Genomic DNA, 26,047 nt, shown 5'->3' on the forward strand with positions numbered 1-26,047 from the left:
GGAGCCTTGGCTCACACCAAACAACAAGCTTTAAAGGGTCCCACAAATTACTAGTGTAAAACCATTCAAACGGAAAAACCAACGGTCTAATCTAAATAAAACAAATGAGAAACAAGAAACACGTATAAATTACATAAACAAACGACAGATTCCTGACTTATGACAGGTGCAAACATTTGCAGCGGGATTAAACAAGTTCATATTGAAATTAATAAAGCAACATGCCAGGGTATTTTTTAAGAAGGATTTTTTTTTATCCTTGCATGTTCCTAAAATGTTCCTGAAAACACCAACATCTCAATAGAACTCTTCATTTCGTTTTGACTTGAAAATATGCAATATAAATTGATCAAATAGAACCCCTTTTCTCTCTTATATTTGTTCGTTCTGAGGCACCAGGTCCCATATATGCGAAATTGAGAAACAAGTCCCGAAAATAGTCTCAAATAAAAGGGAAAGGGGAGGAGGGTTGGTTATAGAAACATTAAACCTGTAAATTGAGATTTGAAAATGCATTATACTATTAATATAAATACACGAAATGCGCCAGTTTGGGTTAGGCAACTTTAATTAAGCATTAAAATCATACTATTCGTTATATCAAATTTATAATTTGTTATATCAAATTTATAATTTGTTATATCAAATTTATTATTTGTTATATCAAATTTATAATTTTTTATATCAAATTTATAATTTGTTTTATCAAATTGATCATTTGTTTTATCAAATAAATATTTTTTTATATCAAAATCGAAAATCTGTTATATCAAATTGATAATTCGTTATATAAAATTTATAATTTGTTATATCAAATTGATAATTTGTTATATCAAATTGATAATTTGTTATATCAAATTGATAATTTGTTATATCGAATTAATAATTTGTTATATCAAATTTATAATTTGTTATATCAAATTGTAAAAAGTAGACTAGCATGGCCCTAAAAGGCTTCCGTATAAATCGAATATGAGAATATTTTAGTCAAATCAGTGAACATGAATTTAACAGCCGCCTCTTTAAGGTCAGTACTAAAATTACTGATGATATGTGGATACCGCAATATATGGTTGTCACAAGGAAATTTTAATTCTAAGTGGTTGGGTATTAGTTTAAAACAAAAGTTATTTGATCAGTTTCAACAGAAATGGAGAGCTGATATTGACTGTTCGTCAAAAGGTTTGGCCTACAAATTGTATAAACAAAATTTAGAATTTGAGGAATATCTGAATATTTTAAGTGATAAAGATAGAATAACATATTTTAGATTTCGAACTGGTAACCATAAGTTACCCATCGAAACTGATAGATGGAATAAGATTGAGCGAAACCTTAGATATTGTAACTTATGTCATTGTAACGAGATTGGTGATGAATTTCATTACACTTTGCAGTGTAGTTCTTTGGCCAATTTTCGAGCACAATATTTGGATATTTTTTTCTTGCACAGATGTAACATACTAAAATTTGAAAAACTATTTCAGTTAAAAATAAAAAATAAGTTGAAAAAACTGTGTAAATTTATCAGGGTTATAACTTTTCAAGTGAGTCTTCCTGGTTAATCACCACTCGTCTCTACTATACTGTTTATCTTCTTTTATTTGATATTTTCATCTCATCATGTCATGTGTGTTTGTGTTATGTTATTGTTATATAACTTTTGATGAACTTCTTTGTACCATTGTAACATTATGGTGTTTGAGAAATAAAGAATCTTGATGATTGTTCAAACATACACTTTGAACGATTTCATGTACAGCAGTTTGACAACGATGATTTTTAGTAAGTTAAATGCGAATGGTTAAAGGTTTTTGTCAGATACATGCTTGCTACCGTTGACAAATATTTCAATTTTCAATACTTGAATGATATCTGTTAAAATTAATGTTCTTTCTATTTTTTTTTAATAATTTACATATGATTAAAGAAAAATGCAAAAAATGGTAAAAAATTGGCATCCATAGGAAACAACTGTAATAAGAAGTCGACTGACGATTTCGAACATGGATACTTTTTCGTAGATCTTGTCTTGTTGAAAATTTTTGCAACTTAAAGTTTCTCTCTATCTATTGTAGTTTACAAGATAAAAGGCAAACACAAAGGTCAAATCTGTCACTGAAGGGCAATTACTTCTATGAGAAGTCGTCCGAAAATTTGGACGTCAATGGAGTCCAATTGGTAAAGCTCAACATTTTGAACATTTCTTCCCTTCTTAGATTTTCTCAATTTTTACGGGTTTCAAAATAATGGACAAAACTTGTATTTTACCGCTATATCCATCCAAGTGACAATGTATTAAAGTAAACACCTATAGGTCAAAGTACGGTCTTCAACACTGACCCTTGGCTCACATCGAACAGCAAGCTACGGTCATCTCGATCTATTTATATCCAATACGGTCAGTTTGGATTTTAATTTTGCTAAGTAGTTTAATTTTAAAAATGCTGCATATCAATCGTATTCTGGAATTTTTGCCATTACCTTGTCCTCTCTGATCTATCTGTATACATGTACAGATTATTGGCCTGTTTCAGAGAGGTATAAAATTGAAGTTGATTTACCAGGAATTTATTCGCATTACAACATTTGAACAAATTTTACACAAGCTCCTATAGCCTGCTCGCTGATCGCTATTTCAAAAGAAGGGAAATGGTAGCATATACTAGATTTTATATTTTTTTTAAATTTTAATTCACTTTTATTTTTACTATTTTCCAGAATGTGTTCTCGTGGAATTATATTCATTAGCGTTCTTACTACATCAGGACACACATTGAAATCCTCATGTTTTAGTTTTTACAGGGGAGGTAATATTTTGTCATTCAATTTAGATTTAACTGACCTGTGATTCTCTGGTTTGGTAATCAACTCTGAAATTTTTCATATTTTTGATAATAAAAAAAGAAATCGCCCCGATTGTTTATTTTTAACAATTAAGTGAACATAACAGCTTTTCGTTCAGAGTATGTTTACTTGTTTTTGTTGCTATGTCTTTTGATTGAGTTAAGCTATTTCATTTAATATTTTATGGTGTGGCTTTCTATGGTATAATGTTACTCAACTATTTAAGGTTAGTGTGAAGGTTGGCGCCAGTTGTAACGTTTAAACCCGCTGCATTTGTTTGCAACTGTCCCAAGTCATGAACGTATTGTTCAGTAGTTGTCGTTTGTTGATGTGGTTTATAAGTGTTTATCGTTTCTCGAAGTCGAAGGGGATTTTAGGTTTGCACTCCGTCCGTCTGTTTGTCCATCAGTCAGTCCAGCAAATCAGTTTTCCACACTCTTTTCTTCATGCTTGAAGATATTGATTTGATATTTGGTGTATTGTTTTATCATGACAAGTTACAGATCAAGTTCGGTCTGATGATTTTGTGCAGAGTTATGCTCCTTGGATTTATAAATTCACTCAAATAATATTTTTTCCGCACTTTTTTCGTCATTCCTTAGATAATGATTTGAAAATTAGTATACAAAAGTTTTAACTGGAGAAGAAACAGATCTGTTAAAATTTTTATTCCGGTCAGATGATTTTTGTGCAAATTTATGGTCCTGTACTTAGATTTCTTTTTAAAATAATCAGTTTTCAATACTTTTGTTCCGTCATGCTTAAAGATATTGACTTGACATTTGTTATATACTTTACATAATGAGAAGTTTAGATCAAGTTAACATTTTTTTCCAGTAGAATGAATTTTTAACCACATAGATCAGGCTGTTGTTTTTCCTGTTTGAATTCTTTAACACTGGTATTTTTTTTTGTGACCGTTTATAACTTGCTGTTCGGTGTGAGCCACCGCGAAGGCTCGGTGTTGAAGGTACTCATATACTATATCTTCTAAGGAAGGTGGACCGGGGAAAACCGTTGGAAATTCGAAATGCCGATGCAAATGATGGCATGTTTGAGAAAAGCACAGCCCTTTTTCTCTCTCGCAAAAATCCACTTGCCATTAGAGAGCAAGAATTTCTACACGAGGCTTCAGATTAAATTTATGTTCCAATTCTGAATGGGAGATAGTATGTGGAGAAAACGTTTATTTCTGTATTTTATAAAATAATACATAATTTTATTTTTCTGAAGTGGTTTTAAATTAGTAGCGTTATTTTTTTTTAATCATTTTATTATCTTTTGCGATAGTTCATTTGCCTTAAAATTCTCTGAATATGTTCATTTCTTTAGTATTTTCTTAGCTTAATTTCGAATGGTTGATATTAACAATCGTGTTGACTGACTGTTGACCTTCAATTAGTACTTATATGTACATGTATTATAGAAGAAACGTTCTCCGAAAGACGGTCATATTGAAAGTTGGGGGAGGAAAGAGGTGTTAGAAATAAAAACAGGGGTCTATTCAAAGGCCTGATTTCACATTCTTTAAAGCACCCTTTAACAAGCTTAGGTAGGAAACTTGTTACTATTGCAGAGACTAGCGGACATCTATATGCTACCAGTCCTCGTTATCTGCAACGGGGTCACTCTTTAAATCATGCAAAAGCATCGTTTAAACTTTTAGTTTTTAGTGTTGTTGATGTTTGTCTTTTCTTCATTTTGAGTTGTCTTTATCTTAAGCTTGTGTCATTCCAATGTTAAGTCTATGACTAAGAACGCAATATGTTTAGCTATGTGACACATAGAATCACTACAACATGTTTAGTTTATGTGGCAAGTAAGTCACAGCAATATGTTTAGTTTATGTGGCAACTGATTTAGTTTATGTGGCAACTGATATCAGAACAAAGTTTTTTTTTTTATCTGGCATCGTTATCACTGCATCATGTTTAGTTTAAGTGGCCCCTGAATTCATTATAATTTAAATATTTATGTTTAGTTTATGTGGCATACGAAATCACTACAATATGTTTAATTTATGTGGCAAATTAAATCACTACAATAAATTATGTTTAGTTTATGTGGCACATGAAATCACTATATATACAATATGTTTAGTTTATGTGACGCCTGAAGTCACTTCAATATGTTTAGCTTATGCGGCACTTGATATCATTACACTATGTTTAATTCACGTGGCACATGATATTACTGGTACAATTTGTTTAATACATGTGACACTTTAAATAACTTTTATATATGTTTAATTTATGTGGCACATGAAATCACTAATGCTGGTATAGAGAGTGTTTGTATAGTCCAAAGAGTGCAGTTTTAAGTTGACAGTTCGGAACCTGGATTGATATGATGAATCTAACTTCAATTTTCTTGTCCGCACCACTTCCAGTAATCATGGTCTTTCTCGATTTAATGTCACAAAAATGCAACCACTGTATTTCATTACACTCTAGTACACACACAAACACAACACATTGAGCCAAGAAAAAAAATCTGATTTTTTTCTTATTTTACTAACAAGTTTTTTTTAAATACAAGACTGGTACAAAAAAACAAAAAAATGTTTTTTTTTTATCTGTTTTGTTTTTTGTAGGTTTGTTTGAAGGTTTGTTTGTTTGTTTGTTTGTTTGTAGGTTTAAGTGTTGGAGTTGAGACTATCATATTCCAATATTATTTTTTGGTTTTGCATATATAGAACGATAAAACTTGTATATCGACATACTAGTAAAAAAAGGGGGCTCGGTGACACAGTGATCTATTAGTAGTCAAACTATTTTATCAATAGCCAATCAACACTGAGTTTGTAAGTACGAATATCACATGGGACAGGTGTACTCGACTACAATTTTATTAGCTAGTATTGTTAGTTTTTTCTACCGAAGGTCGGTGCTTCTCTCCTGGCACTTCGCCTGCAAACACCAATAAAAACAGACCCCACAAAATATCACAAGAGTGTTTAAAGTGGCGTTAAACATCAATCAATCAATCAAACAATCAAAATGTTTATTTAGTTTCAGAGATATTTATACTCATTAAAATGATATACCTACTTTTTTGCTTGTAAACCTTCAGTCCCACACTGCAGTTTCTTGACTTTTTTGACGATTTTGTTCACAGTACGTCTTTTTTGCACTTGCTTATTTTTTTTTGTCAGTTGCAATAATCTGTTATATTGTGTTAAATCAGATTTGTATAGATGCAACGTGTGGTTTTGTGCTTCTAAAATTTGGCAAATGAAAGGCCTGATTAAAATGACGTCACGTGTTGAACAACTTGACATTCAGTCAGACAGCAAACCTACAAATACAAAAGAACAATTTAAAAAAAGCTGTGGAATTTTGCTTCTCATATTTCATATAATAAATTTGATTTGTTTATGATTAAGAAAATCTTTATTCTTTAAAGTTGTTCGATGAGAGTTTTATTTTACTGTTATTGAGATGTTAATGTTATTTTGATGTTGATGTAATTTAAATGTTTTTATGTTATTCAAATGTTTTAATGTTATTTAAATGTTTTATTGTTGTTTAGATGTATTGCTGTTATTTAAATGTTTTAATGATATTTAAATGTTTTATTGTTGTTTAGATGTATTGCTGTTATTTAAATGCTTTAATGATATTAAAATGTTTTGATTTTATTTAAATGGGATAATGTTATTTAAATCTTTTAATAATCTAAAGATATTTCAGGTTTTTAAAATGTTTAAATATTATCTAAATATTTTTTTTCTGAGAGAAGACAGAATAAGTTTTAATAACTTGTGTCTCGATATATATTTTTATTGGTTTGTTTAAATACATTGACAAAACCATGAAATTAAATATCACCGAAAATCACCCAAAATTACGCATTTTAGAAACCGTTTTGCCATTTTATATAAAAAAAAATGCTCGTTGTCAGATGTAAAGACATATACTATTCCGATCTGTTATTGATCACAATTAACCCTTAATAAGTAATAAAATGTACCATGACCTAAGCAATTTGTGCGAGTTGAAATATCGTATATTTATGTGTGCGTATTTTTTAGTAAGCTCTTTTTTGTAGCAATTTTACCTTATTAAAGCCGATTGCATTGAGTTTGTAGGTAAAGGTAATATTTGTGGTTAGCTTGCTTGCTAGCTGACATGTGAAGTCATTATTAGGTAAGGTGCACTACCTTCCTTTCGAAGTAGCTTAGTCCTATACAGACAGATAAAATGGTTAGCTGTTCGACTAGTCTACTCTTAAAGGAGAATAGTTTACCTAACCTGATAATGACTTCACGGCTCAGCTAGCAAGCAAGCTAACCAAAGATATTACCTTTACCTACACACTTAACGCACTCGGCTGTCATAATAATGCTAATCCTCAATTGATTCTAATGTTTTATTTTTTTCATGCGTTGCTATATTTAGTTAAATTTGAATTTTTTATTTGCAAATGCTGATCAATAGATGATTGAAATGGCATCTATCAGTGTCCTTCAGTTTTCATTATACATGAAATAAGAATATGAAATATTTGGATTGTTTTTTTAGGTTTAATAAAATTAAAATATAGAGATATATTACAAAATATATCACAGGCAATCTCCCTAAACATAAATTTTATTTACAAAATGTTGAAACGCTTTAATCATGTTAATCAAGGAGAGACATATTAATTGGTACTTTTATATAATGTACATAATGGTCTTTCGATCAGGAGACGGATTTAGCAGCTGGACATCGCAATTGTTCCATTTCATCTCACATGTTAATTTCTTTTGTGATTAAAAGTTAACCGTCTATGGTTTTATTTTAAAGATACACATATAAAACTTAAGAAAAGTATAATACTAGTATATGTATTCGCTGAAATTTAAACATTAAATGGATTTAAAAAAAAAACAAGATTTATCCTAAATCCTATATATATATATTAAAATCAATTTATAAAAAGTCTGAAAAAAGTCTAACACCTTACCACATATATTTGACTGATTTCTGTTATCGTGTCCATATAAAATCCCAAATTTCTCGTGCGATTTCGTTTAAATACAAGATACCTTTACCCCACCCAAATTGGTCACGAGTGAGTTTTAACACTTTCATGGACCTATCAGATTAAAGATAAATCAGTTAAATGGTTGCCTTATTTCTTGAATAATATCACACGGTAAATGCATGTCCACGTGACACCTCAGGCTATCTGACCCTTTACATTTATGTGAATATTATGGCCTTTGTTGATATTAAAATGAGAGACATAGTAACTGTGTACTATTTATGATTACCGAGTAAACGAACACAAAACTAATTATAATGCCCGGATGCAATTTGTCCCAGAAGACATCAGAAATTTCCATAATGATAGAAATGATGACACAATTTCTAATTCAATTATATAATAGCCTTAGTGGAATTGTCTAACTCAATTTCTATCCGTCGATACTCCACATCGATATCAATATTTTATTATAATTCGATTTCAAATAGTTCTACACAAAATTTGCACCCAGTTTTTCCAAAGTCATGTCAAACCTACTTATATATAACATAATTATAAAATTAAGATTATTTCAAATATTCATAAAAAGAAAATAAATAAAATGAAAGACGTATATGTTTGGCATACTGGAATAGTTTAACCACTCTTTATTTATGACAGGTGCACGAGATTTGACAAGGATTTTTTATTTAAGAAACTGTGAATCTTCGAATTCCTATTTAGTAGGTTGGGAACAACCCTTCAAATGAGGGATAATCCCTCAATGTATTGACTATCCCTTTAATGAGAGGTACATTTCAAGTGATATTTGTGTTGTTTGTAAAAACAGCTTTTTTAGTACAAATGAGCACATATTAATATAATTTGAAGAAAGTTTTCCCAAAGAACTATACATCTATCTGGTATTATATGGTGAAACATGTCCAAGAATTTTGTAATATTCCTGGACTTATATTTCTTTATTTTTAAAAATAATTTAACCCCTCTTTAAGAAAAATTGTTCCTAATATAATGAATTTTTCTTCTTTAAAATCGATAAATCAAAGTGTTTCTTTATTTCTTTTTTGCAAAAGTAAAATGACTGTGCCCTTGCCTTAGGGACGATCACTCATTTAAGGGGTATTCCTCGTTTGAAGGGCTGTTCCCAACCTGTTTAGCTCACTTAAAAATATTTCATTAGTTTTACCATGGAATTATTATATTGAGATTTTTAATTTGACAATTTTACTGTTGTAATATTTGCACTTATAAATTTGTCAAATTTTAAGGAAAACGTAGTCATTTTTTTTTTGGTTTTGTGTTGTTTCGTACAATTTTAATGCACAATCATTATTTTTTTTTAAATCATTCACAATCATTTTAAAAGTAATACTGCTATTATTTTTTAAAATTATGTTATCCTTATCTAAATTTTATTCTGGTATGCATTTGGTTTATTGATATATACACTTGTATCTTTATATATATAGCTTTATTATTTTTATCCTGTTATTTACCTATTATCGCTATTTTGTGCATTTTTTCTTTGATCTTTTTTTGTGATACTTTTTCATGTCATGCTACTCGCATGAGATGGAAAATCTTCGCTATAAACTAAGGAGGCACGTGACGTTGCTAATGAAATTGACATGGAATTGACAACGTCGTCATAAGTAAAATATCGATAAACAGATTATCATTGGTCATCTAAACTCGATTGATTTTTCTCGCTTTCGCCGTGACCGGCTCAAGCGAGAAAATTAATCTCATTGAGATGGAGATGATCAACGATAATCTATAAGTATACTTCAACATTTATGATATCGATTAGGACATCCTAGGTATGATAAGAGCATATAATAGAGCTTCTATGTGCACTGCTTGTTTAGACATGTTCTAGGACAGATCTAAGTCTTTCAAATTCTAAGCTAAGAAATTTGTGCAATTGTATTGGAGTAAAAACGATGAAATGGGTTCTCTTAATTAACCTTCTCCTAAAAGTTTCAAAATTCATACTTTGACGTCTCAAAGCAGAATTTTAAACTTATAATGCAACCATTTAATTGATGGTATGTCAACGTCACTTTCTTTGTCAGCATAAAATTAGAAATTACCAAAAATATATATTGTCCGAAATAGGGTCAACAAGTTGTATAAGTAAATGCCCCATATATAATAGAGGGGTCACTTTGAAAATGGTGACAATAAATATCTTTTATTGTCCAGAGAAATATTTGAAGTATCCCATGGTTCAAATAGTTTAAACAAAATGTTAACCTATAAACATAAAATCTTGCTGAAATTCAACATCGTCACCTATGTCCAAAATGTATGTCAAATATCTGCCACAATAGAAGCTATTATAGGGATATCAAGCAGTAAACCATTTGTATTAATTTCTTGCCTAAAATTACAGCAATTAGTAACAAAACGAACAGTATATCTTTTGTTAACGTGTTCTTGTCTTGCGGTTAAAACTGAAAACTAAGGCCGCATTTTTTTCTTACCAAAATTTTGTAAACGTCGTGTCGCGTTTGTTGTTGTTTTCTAAACGCTACAAAAGTAGAAACAAATATATCGTTTAATAAGTCTTTACTGAACCTGTTTGAATTTTCAATACTGCCTGCACATGCTGTTGGTAAACAGACTTTTTACAAACTTAGAAACAAATACTTCGTTTAATCAGGTTGTAGTAAGAAACAAATGTAGCGTTTGTACTAAGAAACGACAAACGACAAACTACAGACGCATTTTTATCGTTTGCATCGTTTGTCAAAGTTTAAGCAAACTTTGCAAACGTATGTTTGAAAGAAATGATCAAAACATGTGCGCGCTGCTTAGTCGTTTGCATCGTTTGTGTTAGAAAGAAATGCACTCTTTTAATATACTGTTTTTTTAATATTCCGGGTCGCTATATATGTTACGTTTCTACGTTTGTTTTCAATTTCTCGCCAAAGACCACATTTTATTATAATCTTCAAATATTCTGAAAAAAGTAAACACACTCATCCATGTCTAATCGTAATATCAAATGGCCAAGGTGAATAATAAATATTTTATGACATGTAGGTCAGTGTGTGGTCAACCCTTTGAAGGTATCATACATCATAAACGTAGGGTGAATTGTGCGGCACGGGACGTTTGCGCTTTTTCATAGGACATTTGCGCTTTTTTTTGTGGACACTTGCGCTTCAAAACATAGGACATTTGCGCTTTTTTATATATATATATCTATGACTTCCCTCCTCTTTTATCCGGGCTTTCAAAGTTTAAAATTCATTTCATAGCACATGTGTTTAAAAGTTTATGTACAGCTAAAAGTGAACATTCTTAAGAAATAAAATCAAGTCATCACAATTACAGGTCAGTTTTAGCTTGATATTTGAAGCCCAATGAGTGAACAAATTTTGCTCTTGTTATCTGATTGGTACTTCTCAAATAAATGATTGAGTTTCTCCTTCCCACTTCAGTTTTACATTCATTGTATTCTTCAGAGAGTCCTAATACTTGAATTTTTCTCCACCAGGCTTAGGACAGATTAAAACGGCAGCACTTCAAGAAAGTTGATGGAAATAAATTTCTAACAACAAACATAACCCGGTCTAGTCTCTATAACTTTAAAATCGATGATCAAGACTGTGTTAATGTGAACTAACTAATGACAAATATAAGTTAAATTTATTTACGTAATGATAACTTCTCATTAAGATTACAGATAGTCGACTATAGGTAAAAAGCGCATAAGTCCGGTCAATTTAATACAGGTGAATCAAAATTAAAAGCGCAAATGTCCATAGTATTGGAAGCGCAAATGTCCTATCGTTTTACAGGTAAAAAAGCGCAAATGTCCTGTGCCCGAATTGTGTAACACTATGCAGTGATCGAAAGAATTGCAACTATTAAATATCTTTGGTAGAATATATAATTATAAAATCAAAGTATTTTTTTTAGTTAAACTACACTGTCACACGTGACTTTCTATATGCACATGATTTGGCTGAAGGGATGTTTAAGTTTATGACAATTGCTTTTCAGGTGGTCATCGTGTTATGGCCAGTTAATTTAGCTTTAATAAGTTTGCTTAAATGAATCGAGCGTTAAGTATAAGGGACTAAAATAAATGATCACTGTTTAGTACAATTTTATTTGTGGCTTTGGGCTTTCTAAAAGTAAGTACCTATCATAAACAAATTTTTTTCTAAACTGTAGTCACGTTCGTTGTTGTAAAAAGAAACTGTCTCTAACAAGACAGTTCAGATTGTAACTAGGCGCTGAATAAAAAAAAGTTCCTCTTAGCCATTGAGTTTAATAGTGCCACGATTGTCCCTAAATACAATTGAGAATGGAAATGGGAAATTAATATGTCAAAGAGACAACAACCCGACCTTTTCAACATCTTCACATTAGTGGCTATCATGAAGGTTAATTATGAATATGTATAAACATGTATCATATGTACATCATAACCTTAGTACCCTGCATGAGCATAAGTTTATTAAGCTTAGATGCAGCATGTCTCTGTGGGGAAAAAAGGGGGAGGTGGGTTAGTTTGGCTCATTTAGCTCATGAAACCCGATCTTGCTTCAATCTAAAAGTCGACTTTACATGTTAAAGTCCTTCATAATATTTATTATTAATATAAATTATCAGGAAGAAGGGGAGGGATCGGGTAGTTCTACCTCCTATTCATTACATTTGAACTAAATTTGATGCTCATTTTTAAAATATAACGGTGAGCTGAGATATAATGTTATGATGATGGAATATTTATATTTTTATTTCGTCAATGTTGATTGTTGTTACGGTTGTTACAATTCAACAGAATGCTGGGACTTGACACCTTATAAGTAGTCATGGTCCATTGATTTTTAAATTACTAAAATGTTCAATATGCGTTTTTTCCGTAAGTTATGAATTTCCAGAGTTATTGAGTAATTATGTTCTTTATGCATGTTAAGTTTAATGCATAATATTAATAGAAAAAATATAACAACTTTTATATATGTTATGATAATAATAATAGAAAAAATACAAAGAAAAAGGAAAAAAAAAAACTTATTTAAAAGGTTGTTCATTCTTGCTCTAAATTTCACAGTATTAACCTTTTTTGTTGACTAACCGAACTAATAGTTGTATAAAATATGTTTAAAAGTCACACTTTCTTTAAAAGATAGGATTTCAATATTGAAAACAGGATCAATAGTTTTTGAAAGAGAGGCATAGTTCAATTAAAGCTATTTTTTAACTGTGGATCGTATGGCTAGCGAGCAGAACATTTTTTATGAACGACGTGTTGCTAAAAATCATATAAAACGTGAAAAAACCCATGATTATCAATTATTTTTTGTTGATAATCAAAGGGTGAGGGTGCGCTCTCTATGCGTCTCTCGGAGTGTTTTTTTTTGGGCGGGGGTATGGGGAGGGGGTGTCCCTCTATGCCACATTTTGGATCTCTCACTATATACAAATATCATAATAAGTCTATGAAGCTTCTATCAACAATAGAGCATATAGATATAAATACAGTGAGAAAGTTCTCCGAGTATTCGGTGATGAAGTTCAAGATGTTTATGTATACAGAAATAATTTTAAAATCTTAGTTGCCATTTGTTGTATATAGATATAGGAAGATGTGGTGTGAGTGCCAATGAGACAACTCTCCATCTAAATAACAATTTAAAAAAAAAGTAAACCATTGTAGGTCAATGTACGGCCTTCAACACGGAGCATTGGCTCACACCGAGCAACACGCTATAAAGGGCCCCCAAATTACTAGTGTAAAACCATTCAAACAGGAAAACCAACGGTCGTATGCTGATATCAAAACATAAAAAGAAACGTGTGTATCAATTGGCGTCTAATTTCCTAATAATATACATGAACTATGACCCAAAATTCCATGTAAGAAAAATGATATGCTTTATTATCATATACTTAGACTAAATAACATATGATTTTTACCGTATGATAATAGCATTAAATTAAAGTATATTCCATATTTTCCGAATTGGTGCTTAGTGGGCTGATATGAAAAGTTTATCACATGCTTCGATTGTTATCACATGCCTTTCCGTAACGTTATCACATGGCATTCCGGTGATACTCGGCAAATTCCGGAAAATACACCTCAATGCTACGTTTTCAGTGAAAAACATTACAAAGTAGTGTACAAAACAATTATTTGAATAGTGGAAAATATATTGTGTAAAATGATTAAATTAAATTAAAAAAAAAAAAAAATTAAATAAATGCAGTTTTTAAGTTTTTCTGCAACATAATTTAGAAAGTTACTTTAAAAAAGTTGACTTTTCCAAACAATGTTCATTATGTATGTTATTGAATTATTTTTTGTCGATTCGTCAATATTTAAATGATTTTTTTTCCTCAGTTGAGGCATATGATAGAAAGATTTCATATTGAATGTATCAAATTTTGGGTCCAACGTCCGTGAACTTTTTACTCTTTCAACTTCTTTTCGGGAACCACGTAGAAGGATCAATATATGAATCTGTTATTTTTCTCTACTGTTGAAGCATATGATAAAAAGTTCATAACATGTCATTTTTCATATCGCATGTATTATCAGCCCTCGGTCAATATCAGCCCTCGAGCCATGCGGCTCTTGAGCTGATATTAAACCTAGGGCTGATAATACATGCGATATGAAAAATTCCATGTAATAATCTGATATTATTTTTCAGATGTTTATATTTTTGTAAACTATTTTTCAACTGTCTCGGTAGGCGACGTAAAAGTAACAATTTTTAATCTATTAGTCATATGTTTACTTTAGTTAGATCAACATATAACTATCTATGTATCTTCTGATGATTGACAAAAGGTATATTACACTTGCATACTTCACATGATGCTGTAAAAGATCTTATATTCATATAAAAAAGAAGATGTGGTATGATTGCCAATGAGACAACTCTCTGAGAGACCAAAGAAAGGACACAGCAATTATAGTACATTTTAAAAGCAGTTAACATAGAAACCAAATAGTTGCCTAAGTAGTAAACGTTTATGGTTAAATCAATTAGTAAAACAGAAAGAAGTATTTTTTAATATTTTTTTTTCTAGTAAAGTCAAATGGAAAAATGCATTAATAAATAGAACGTTTTGCCTTATTATTTGTTGTAGTATTTTACTTACTGAATTATTTCTCATTTTTCTAAATCAAATATTTTCATTCATTATGTAATTGGGTGTCATGTCTTTCTATTGATAGTTACATTGTGAACGAGCACATTTAAAATCCGACTCATCGTGTATACCTAGTACACTTTTATATTGCAACAACATGTTCTTATCCTAAATATACATTCAATTTGCCTCATCATCATTATGCTCGCAATTAATGCGACATATTTGTACAGAGTTAAATGAATATGGATTTGTTTTTAATGTCCAGTGGCAAATATAACATGCATTTCAAGACGATAACCAACTTAGAAAGTGGTAAAAAAATAAGATGGCTTGTGGAAACACGTATTCAAACAGCCAACACCATTGACGAAGGAAAAAGATGGATGGATGTATAACTGTTAAAAGTACGCCCAGTGGCAAATTGAATGCATCATCAGGACGAGAACATGTAATTGTGGTCTTAATATAAACTCTGTTTATACTTACCCAACATTTTCTGTATCGTGCCCATCTTCTATAGGTTTACCACAGTCTGCTGATGACATGTAACCTACTTGGACTTCGAGCCGACTATAGTTTCTAAAAATTCTGCATGATAGGGGAAAATCAGTAACTATCAATTTGCAAGGTTTTTTTTTGCAGTATCCGACAGAGGATTAACTCCGGTCATCAAGCACTCAAATGGAACATGCCTTCTACAAGATCACATGCAGAGGCATTTAAGAAAAAAAAAGACAAACAGTAAACAAGCAGTAATAATTAATGTTAAACAAATATAACAGAACAATATCAAAACAATGAACTGAAATGTCTACGTGATTTTTGATAAAAACATTATCATGAAGCACGGTACAAAATGGGTTGGTCTACTTAATGTTTCATTTAATATCGGTTAATACTGCTTTCCTTCAAATTTTGATTACTTTTTATTTATTTACTCATTGCACTTGCGCATGGACTTGTGCATTTGTCGAATTTCTAATTAGAGAAGTCACTGCAAAAAAAAAAAAAAAAATCCAACAAAAACAGCTGACGGCGAATTATAGTACAGGAAGATATTAATTCAATAGAAGTACTTTTTTGAAAATTGAAATAAAATATAAGATTTTATTTTAAAGAATGTCTATTAACACGTGAATTAAAGTAAATGAGTTCAGAACACCATACAACCTTTATAATATACTCTATATATCATTATATAGTATATACCCTTAATGAGCCCCCGACACAATGTTTAAATATGTAAACTTGATTAACCAAAAGTTTGTATCCAGTCGTCCTGGTGTAAGTTTTGAATCGTGGATCTTTATACTAAAAGTCTTGAGTTCGAAAAATCCAGTGGCTATGCTGAGATTCGAACTCAATACCTTTAGTATATATAGACCCACGATAAATTTTTATATAAATGAGACCGTTGGTTTTCCCGTTTGAATGGTTTTACACTAGTATTTTTTGGGCCCTTTATAGCGTGCTGTTCGGTGTGAGCCAAGGCTCCATGTTGAAGAAGGTTTTTTTTTTTTTTTTTTTTTTATATACATATAATGGTTTACTTTTACAAATTGCGACTTGTATAGAAAGTTATCTCATTTGCACTCATAAAACATCTTCTTACATCTTTTTACTTGATTTTTTGAAATGAAGTTTAAATTAAAAAAAACACGTGTGTTTGATACCATGACCGAGATCTAGTAAGATTTTACATTAGAAATGACAGGTTCTTGAAGGACATGGATAAATGATCTTAAATGAAAAGTTATGTTTATGCAGAAGAGTAAACATAAGACGCAATGATTATTTATCAAAACAAATTTTTTTTTGGAATCATTCGTTGTCAAATTCCATTTCGTGACTAGTAAAAAATGTCAGTTATGTTCTTGAACTTATTAAGGATGGAAGCGTTTGACCTTGAACAATAATTTATAAATACAACAAACTTTGAAATTGTTCCTGTGGTTGAAGTTTATATTTTATGAATGCTTTAAGGAGATATAGCGAAAATGTTGCTCTTTCGTATCATTTCCATAAGCCTATGGATCTTGGTGTCTGGATCTATTTCAATTGGTTCCGATTCTGAAGCTTTAATGTCCTGTTCAAAATTTCATTTTGAAGAAAAGGTTTTAGAAAAACTTATACGTTTGGAACATAAAATGGAAATAAATGAAGAAAAATTGAAAAAGTGGGAAGACGCATTTTCTTCTAAATTGGATAAAATGGAAGAAGCAATAAAACGAACAGAGATATTTGTAGAAACAGTGCGAGAAAACCAATTACAGGAACAATCGCGCCTTAATGAATCATTTCAGGAAATTGTCGACCACTTCAATATTCAATCGAAAAATGTAACTGAAATTCATGAAAAACAGATGCATATTATGTTAAAATCTTTGTCTTCGAAAATAGAAGAATTCAGTGTCGCCGAAAAGAAAAGAGAGAATACTCTAGAATCAATGCAGAATACTCTTCATCAAGAGCAAAAGCGATTCAATCATTCATTTGATATAAACGTGCGCCAATCCATGAAACAAACAGATATTGTCGAAAAATCAATGCGGGATATTCAATTACAAGAACTATCAAGACTTAATAATTCATATCTCGAAATTGTCGAACACTTCAATATCCAATCGAAAAATGTTACTGAAATTCATGGAAAACAGATGGATATTATGTTAAAATCATTGTCTTCCAAACTAGAAGAATTCAGTGAAGCCGAAAAAACCAGGAAACGTAATCTAGAATCAATGCAGAATACTCTTCACCAAGACCAACAGCGATTCAACCAATCATTTGATCTAGCACTGCAAAACATCAGACTCTCTACCAATAGAACAGTTCACAAACAAATTGCACAGCAGAAGAAAGGTAGGATTTACTAAAACAATATTAGTATTTTCCTTTCTTTTTATCTTTCTATTTCTGGTAATGGATTCAGAATAATTTGTAAAGTTACCCCTTATGCTGAAATATATATTTTTTAAAGGAACTACTTTGCTAGCGACACAAATCTCGCCAAAATCAAAGAATGAAATCATGTGATCTAAAAGGGTCAGCATGAAATGCTCTACTAGTTATGGTCGTTATATCAATTACAAATGAAGTCATGGAAGTACGAAAAAAAGATATTGAGTCCATTGATAAATCATTCGATCTTATCCTGGAAAATTTTAGACTCTCCTTCAATAAATCTGTAAACGCACTGATTGCAAAGCAACAGAAAGGTAGGATTCACTTAGAAATATCGTGATTTTCCTTTTTATTCCTTTTAACCAGTGTTGTCAAATCGTACACTTTTGCCTAACCGGTTACTCGTATAATCGTTCGACCGATTAACCGGTTAACCGGTAGTTTAAGTTAATGTTTGAAGGCCTTATCAATAGTACCCTACACATCGATATAAGAAGATGGGGTATGAGTGTCAATGCGACTACATTCCATCCAAGTCATACACTTACGTTTTTATAATACGATGAATTGAAGTTTAGCCTTTGATTTTATGAAGCTTGTATGTGAACATGGTGAAGATTCCTGTCGAAGTTTGACTTTTAATAATCAAATACACGGTATCAGCTAATGCGTTTGTACTAACTTCAAATTGAAAAAATAAAAAAAAAACCGTCTTGATCTCGTAGAATTGAATATGTCTGAAACCGATGATTTTCCATTTTGTCTTGTTATCTCCAAAAATATTGTGAGGTGTTTCAATTAAAATTGATTAATCCTGATATTCGTACCATCAATTATACATTGATTACATTCACGTTGGTTTGCCTTTACAATTTTTGAGTTAGCATTTAGTTTAAAGTATGACAAAGACTTGCACGACGGAGATTGCACATGCATATGTAGGTCTACACAATATAAGATCAAAAATGAAATAATAAAGTAAATCGTAAAATTTAATCGTATTACTGATTAAAAATTACTGTTAAAAAAACATGAACCCAATAATGTTTTCTTAAGAAATTGCCCCGAGATGAGAGACAAGTTCTAATTAATTTTATATTTATGGATTAACAATACCAATCAATATACTGGACGATTGATCCGTCAAATTAATTACCACGACGACAATTTTTAAAGAAAACCCAAATAATTAATGATTTCAATAATAATTGATATCAAATCTATTAAAATTGAAAAAAAAGTCCGGTTAACCGGTAAGTGTTTTTGGTATTCGGTATTCGGTCGTTCGAACGGTTCACCGGTTAACCGTTGACAACAATAATTTTTAACATTTTCCCTATATATTATATGTAATGCATGCAGAATAATTTGTCAAGGTATTCTTTATATTTTTTCCCAACAAAAGATGACGCTAGCCACACAGGCTTCGCCAATATAAAGAAGGAAATCGTGTATTCTAAAAGGATTAGTAAATCAGATTCCACTAGTTATGGTCGTTATGTCACTGTAACGGATTAGCGAACGTCTCTATTGCAACATTTAGCCATTCTTCTACAGTCCGTACATCTGTACATATCAATTTCTAACATTTAACATGAAAATAGTGTGCTAATTAAGAAAATATTTTGTCAGGCTTTTCGATATTTAAATTAAAGCGGACCTATTTTATTAACTTTAGGATTTTGTTACCAAGAGAGAACTTGTTTTTTGGAACGAAAACTTTTAAATTCATTTTAAAATATATAACCGATTCTCTTGGATCACAAGCGTATTGTTTGAAAGATAAACAAAAAAAAGGTTGTCAAGTTAGTAACAATGATTTCGAAGGTTTGTTAAAAGAAACTTTCGGTTTGACGGTTTTTCTAATTGAAACTTTGCACAACGTTAACTAGATATTTTTAATTTGTAAACACAAGGGAAGACTTGACAGTGTGTTTATCTGCTGAGATAAAACATGTTTCTTAATGAACAAGGGAGATATGGGTAATAGGCCAATAAATCATCAACCCAACGACACAAATAGCGAGGCTTATTTAAGTTGCATTACTAATCATCTCATCGTACATGTACATGTCAGTTTAAATTTTGTCACCAGATGCGCGTTCCGCCGGGCGTATTGCATTTCCGCTAATTTTTCATATTCCCAATACTACGTTTCCGCAATAAGTATTTATTACTTTTCCGGAAATTTACCTGGTAAATTATAAATATTTGAATATATATTAGATAAATTATCTGTTTTATATTTTTAAGAAAGAAAATGTTCTGATCTTATATCTACAATATACTAGATATAACTTGTTGACTGTGGTAAGGATTAGTTAAACTTTGGCTTACTTGCCAACTGACATAATTGAAGAATGCTTTGTTGAATTAATAGCCGATGCTCCATCTAACGATAAATGCATGAAGTTTGCCAATCATATATAGGCGAGTGACTTATTTCAAAAAGACGCTTAGTTAACGACTTTAATGCACCCACCTAACACACGGCTGTATTATATATCATTCGAAAGCTAATAATCTGTACTTTCTGTTTTGCCCGGTCGTAAAAAAATCGTACGGTGCATTTTCTGTTAAATCAAGGTCAAAGGTCATGAATAAACATTCCAATTTTTGCGATTACTAAACAAAAAGCCATTTTCTAATTCTTGTACCATAAAATTTTCCAAAAGATCATATGAACTTTATGGAACATGATACATTATTTCCAAATCAAACAAAAAATAAGAGGTAAGATGCGCAATATTTCCCGAAAATTGAAATTTATCGCAAATCTTAAAAAAATGAAAAATTAATTCAAAAGCAAAATATATCTTAGGGAATCGATATTTGTATGCTAAAATAATAGATAAATGTATATGTTTTAGGTCAGGGAATATTTGTTTTGAATTTTAAGATGCAATGATAACTAGATTTGCCATTGCAAGCAATAGCGGATGGCACCCTTCCCCCATTGCCAGGCGAGCGGCAGCCATTTTGAAAATTCCAAAGTCAAAGAGGGCATCTACACATACATATAATAATTTTTGTAAAGTTTTATTAATTTCGGAGCGTTTTGAAATTTTGGACATATTTGCTGTTTCCATGGTTACGGCGGCCATTTTGAAAATTCCATCTTCAAAAGTCAACTCTGCTTATGCCATTGACCATTCCTGTAAAGTTTCATCCAGTTTGCAGGATTTTTATTTTTTTTGAAATTTTTTGACCTTTTAGCATTGTTTCCATGGTAACAACAGATATTTTGGAAATTCCAACTCCAAATGTTACATCTTCCATTGTTGCTAATCGTTACTGAGAAGTTTCCTGAAGTTTGGAGCATTTTGAGAATTTTGAAATTTTTGGTGTAGTTTCCATGGCAACATAGTAGTTCCAATGAGTGCCAAAATCATCCAACACCTGTATATAGTGGACACCTACATTGTATTAAAATATAATGATTCTGAGATGAAGCATATCCAAACAGTTCACCAAATACCAAAACTGGATTTTTTTCACATTTGTTCTGTTTCCATGGTAACGGTAGCCATCTTAAACCATTCCATGTTTCCTGCAACTTTGCACATGGGGGTCCTCATAATAGTAGAGTTCCATCAACATTGGTCCATTGGATTTCGAGAAAATAATAAAAATAATAATAATAAGAAGAAAAAAAAGAAACGTAGAATAACAATACGTCACCCCAACTCCGTTGAGGGTGCCATAACTATTGTTCATAGAACAGCCTTCTATTGAAGTGTTTGCAGTTGCCCAAAAATCTGCCATCTGCAAATAGCGATCATTTTCTTATTCTATGTTAAGATAGCACATCGTTTATTGTCAATATCAGGGAGGAGAATGATTTTCATAATAAGAATAGGGGTATTTAAAGTTCGAAAAGCATATATACGAGCTAATTAAGGTAAAAATGTGTCTTTCACGAAGTCAAACGTATTATTTTTTTGTAATCATGTTTAAATGCAAACATGACTTTGCGACTAAATCGTAGGTAACATTGAAATAAGTAACCTTGCTTAGAAATACTTGGTTGTCTAAATCGGGATGTAAACGAACAAAATATAATGCTGCTGCTTCTTAAGTTTAAAATCGTGTTAGTAATATTAAATGTGTTTAGAAGTTTAATCGCTTTAATTATTTGAATAAAAGATGCTTTGAGTATTTTCAACATAAGCTTTTAAAATACAAATGCAGGTCATTGTGTATGTAAAACACTATAAGCAGCTGTGAAATAAAAAAATATGAAAAACTTGAATACCCTTCCTGACCTCATAAGATCATTCGCTGTTTTAGGCAGTGATCATTTCCATGGTGTGCTGTATTTTGTGCACTGTTGTTCGTCTCTTAGACTTTAATTTTATTTTGTTCATGCTTTTAATTAAGTTTATCTGATTCATGGTTTAAGATGTTGATTGTCCTTTTGGTATTTATTTAATTTAAAGACATTAACTTGCAGTAATACAAATCGGCAAAAAAATCGCCTCAAAGTAAAGTGAAGAAGATTAACGCAATAAGACAAATATCCTCGAAAATAACTTAATTGCTCACGGTGATGTATATATATATAGAACCAAATCGTTATTATGATACATTTAGCTACAATGATCTACAATTTTAAAACCTTTGACTACTTGAATAGTGACGAAATATATCAAAGGGACATCAAACTCATAATTGAAAACAAACTGACAAAGCCGGCCAAAAAACGAACACGACAAAGCAACAGTATACAAAACACAACATATAAAACTACAGATTGAGTAACAAAAATATTTGGGGTGAATTCAAGGACTCCCAAAGGTAAGCAGATCATGTTCCACATGTGACACCCGTCCTGTGGCTCATTTAATTCCCAACTCGGTGCAAAGCCTTAGTGGGTAGGTGTCATTCAAGGCAGATATGACGGTATTTCGGTAACGTCGATTGGAACTTATCAGTCGTCATCTGGCAAAACAAATATTTTACATTTGTCAACCAACTCGTAGTGGCGTCCATAAAATTTTCAAAGGGATGATTCAAACTTTGCATTTGAACTCTGGTTTAAAACCATGTTCAAACCACCACTTTTCTTCAAATGTCCTGTACAAAGTCAGGCAAATGACATTTGGTATCAAATAATCTGTTTCTTTGTATGTTGGCGTTTGTTTTTGTAGCAGTTAAGTGTTTCTGTTATATCGTTGTGTTCCTCTTGTATATATATAGTTGATACGTTTTCCTCGGTTTTGGAAAACTGCAAGATTTCCTTAAAATTACCAATTCAGGGGCAGCACCCCAACCACGGGTTGTCCGATTCATCTAAAAATTTCAGGGTAGATAGATCTCGACTTAATAGACAATTTAACCACATGTCAGATTTTCTCTAAATGATTTGGTTTCAGAGTTATAAGCCAAAATCTACATTTTACTCCTACGTTCTATTTTTAGCCATGGCGGCCATCTTGGTTGGCTGGCCGGGTAAGAGGACACAATTTTTAAACTAGATACCCCAATGATGATTGTGGCCAAGTTTGGTTAAATTTGGCCCAGTAGTTTCAGAGGAGAAGATTTTTGTAAAAGTTAACAGACGCCGCCGGACGACGACGGACGACGGACACCAAGTGATAAGAAAATCTAAAAAGTGTATAATGACCCCGCCTACCAACCAAGATGGACGACATCAGTAAATACAGTAACAGCGGTGAGAGACACAGGCCTACATTTTTTTTTATATTTAATATATATCTGATACATATGATAATCGTTAAAATATACGATTTGTGCGTAGCCATTTATATCATGAATAAGCATAATGTAAAATAAGATTATTTACACCTAAAATTATCACATCGCTAGAAATTTAACGAATACCGTACAATCTGGAAAAATAATATCGAATCAACAATAGCGTGTATCATGTGAATAACATATAAAATAACTTGTTTTTCAAAGACAAACAAGAAAAATTGCCATACATTTATTTAGACTTTTTTACTGTGAATTGCATAAAGTTTTATCCTTTGAATGAAATAAATAAGATTGAATAAAACACATCTGTTTAAAACATTTCAAAGTATCAAACATCTGACATATAATCTTTATAAAAGACTAGTTATTCTGACCTTGATTCTGCATTTCTTTTAATATTATTGTTCATGCACCGGTTGATAGATTTCTTTGCAAATAAATTCTTTATAGATTTCACTTCATGATTACAATTCATTCTGACAGTTATATGACCTCTTGAATATATCGAAATTTTTTGTTTCAGATTATGAGGCAATAATGGAGAAACGGACCATTGTGGCATTCTCAGCTTACACACAAAATAAACAGACTATCACCAGAAGTACAAATATCAAGTTTGAGAAGATCTGGACTAACATCGGTAATAGTTATAATCCAAGTACCGGGATATTTACTGCACCACGTCAAGGTGTCTATCACATTACCGCAGTTGTTATGTCTGTGAGTGGTGCAAGACTTTATCTCAATCTTAAACGCAATAATGAATATACAGCAGGAAGTTTTGTAAACGGTGATGGTCATAAGACTGGTACATTTGATGTTGTATTGAATCTACAGAAAGGTGACACAATATCTGTTGGAAGTAGAGGTAGCCACACTGTGTTCAGTGACAGTGATAAATATACTACATTTTCTGGACATCTTATCGCATAAAAAGACACACACTTATAAAACAGAATGGTTTTTGCTGTTCAATTGCACATTTCTTATGCAGTTTGTTTGACAATTCTAATAATTCTAATGTGATATTTATTTGATAGTTTAGCTGAATCAACCAATTCTATTAATTCTAATGTGATATTTATTTGATATTTTACCTGAATCAACCAATTCTATTAATTCTAATGTGATATTTATTTGATAGTTTAGCTGAATCAACCAATTCTAATAATTCTAATGTGATATTTATTTGATATTTTAGCTGAATCAACCAATTCTAATAATTCTAATGTGATATTTATTTGGTATTTTAGCTGAATCAACCAATTCTAATAATTCTAATGTGATATTTATTTGATAGTTTAGCTGAATCAACCAATTCTAAGAATTCTAATGTGATATTTATTTGGTATTTTAGCTGAATCAACCAATTCTAATAATTCTAATGTGATATTTATTTGATATTTTAGCTGAATCAACCAATTCTAATAATTCTAATGGGATATTTATTTGATATTTTAGCTGAATCAACCAATTCTAATAATTCTAATGTGATATTTATTTGATAGTTTAGCTGAATCAACATGCATGTACATTGTATTAGACGTTTTCGGAAACTAAGTTTACAATAACATTTAAGTTGACGATAATAATTACAGGTAAACTTACCTGTGGGTTATCTCAAAATACATAATGTCTCGAAAAATGTGGCTACATGCTTAATAAAAGAAAACAATGAGAGATATAATTTTAATGAAAATCAGTTATTTTTCACCATTTTTATAAACAAGTACTGTTTTTATTCGTCTGAATCAGACGAGGAGCTGACTGCCAATGCTTTCAGTAATTTATGATTTTCTTTGCCATAAATTTTTCATAGGTAAGCTGATTTTTTTTACAAGCTGCATCAATGATACTTTTTTCGGCTCCGCTTTTTTTTTCTTAGACGCACACATTTTCATCATCTGGTACATTGTACATTGGATATCTCTTAATGAATCGACAGCAAAGATGGGAAACTGGGAAAAAACTCCCAATGGCAGTAGGTGCTATTGACGGTACCTCAACGGAAATTTACAGGCCACTTGTTGAGCCTCAGGAGCTTTATTTTTCTGGACATCGCCACTTTCATTGCATACACACTTAGGTCGTCATCGATAATTTAGGCATAATATGTTATATTGATGCCGGGTTGACTTCGTCATATAGTTAAAGCGTAACGACTTGTTTCGTTTATTTGAATAAAAAAATAACATTTGAGTTATTTTCAATTTGTCAATATTGTACACTTTGAAATGACCCCTCTAGAATTATCTGTAAATGTCATCATAAATGTAAACACAAAAGTTTAAAACACTTTCCGAAAATGTCTATTATGAAAAGTATTACAAAGTTTTGTGAATGCAGTTGTTTGAAGACACAATATCCCAATCCAAATTATGTAATGTATACAATTAATATAGTAAATGTGATATTCTTTTACTTTCTTACAAGTGCATGATATAATCATTATCAATATGTAGAGAATTATATC

General features: G+C 31.1%; 1 protein-coding gene across 1 annotated transcript; it reads left to right on the forward strand.

Moving 5' to 3' along the window:
* The first annotated feature begins 16,683 nt into the window (after nucleotides 1-16,683).
* Nucleotides 16,684-24,623, forward strand: LOC139492448 (putative leucine-rich repeat-containing protein DDB_G0290503). The gene is made up of 2 exons (XM_071280633.1): nucleotides 16,684-17,811; nucleotides 24,098-24,623. The coding sequence occupies exons 1-2, from the start codon at nucleotides 16,947-16,949 to the stop codon at nucleotides 24,505-24,507; spliced, it is 1,275 nt and encodes a 424-aa protein (XP_071136734.1). The 5' UTR covers nucleotides 16,684-16,946; the 3' UTR covers nucleotides 24,508-24,623.
* Nucleotides 24,624-26,047: the final 1,424 nt, after the last annotated feature.

This window comes from Mytilus edulis, chromosome 10, assembly GCF_963676685.1.
Source record: "Mytilus edulis chromosome 10, xbMytEdul2.2, whole genome shotgun sequence".
Lineage (NCBI taxonomy): Eukaryota > Metazoa > Mollusca > Bivalvia > Mytilida > Mytilidae > Mytilus > Mytilus edulis.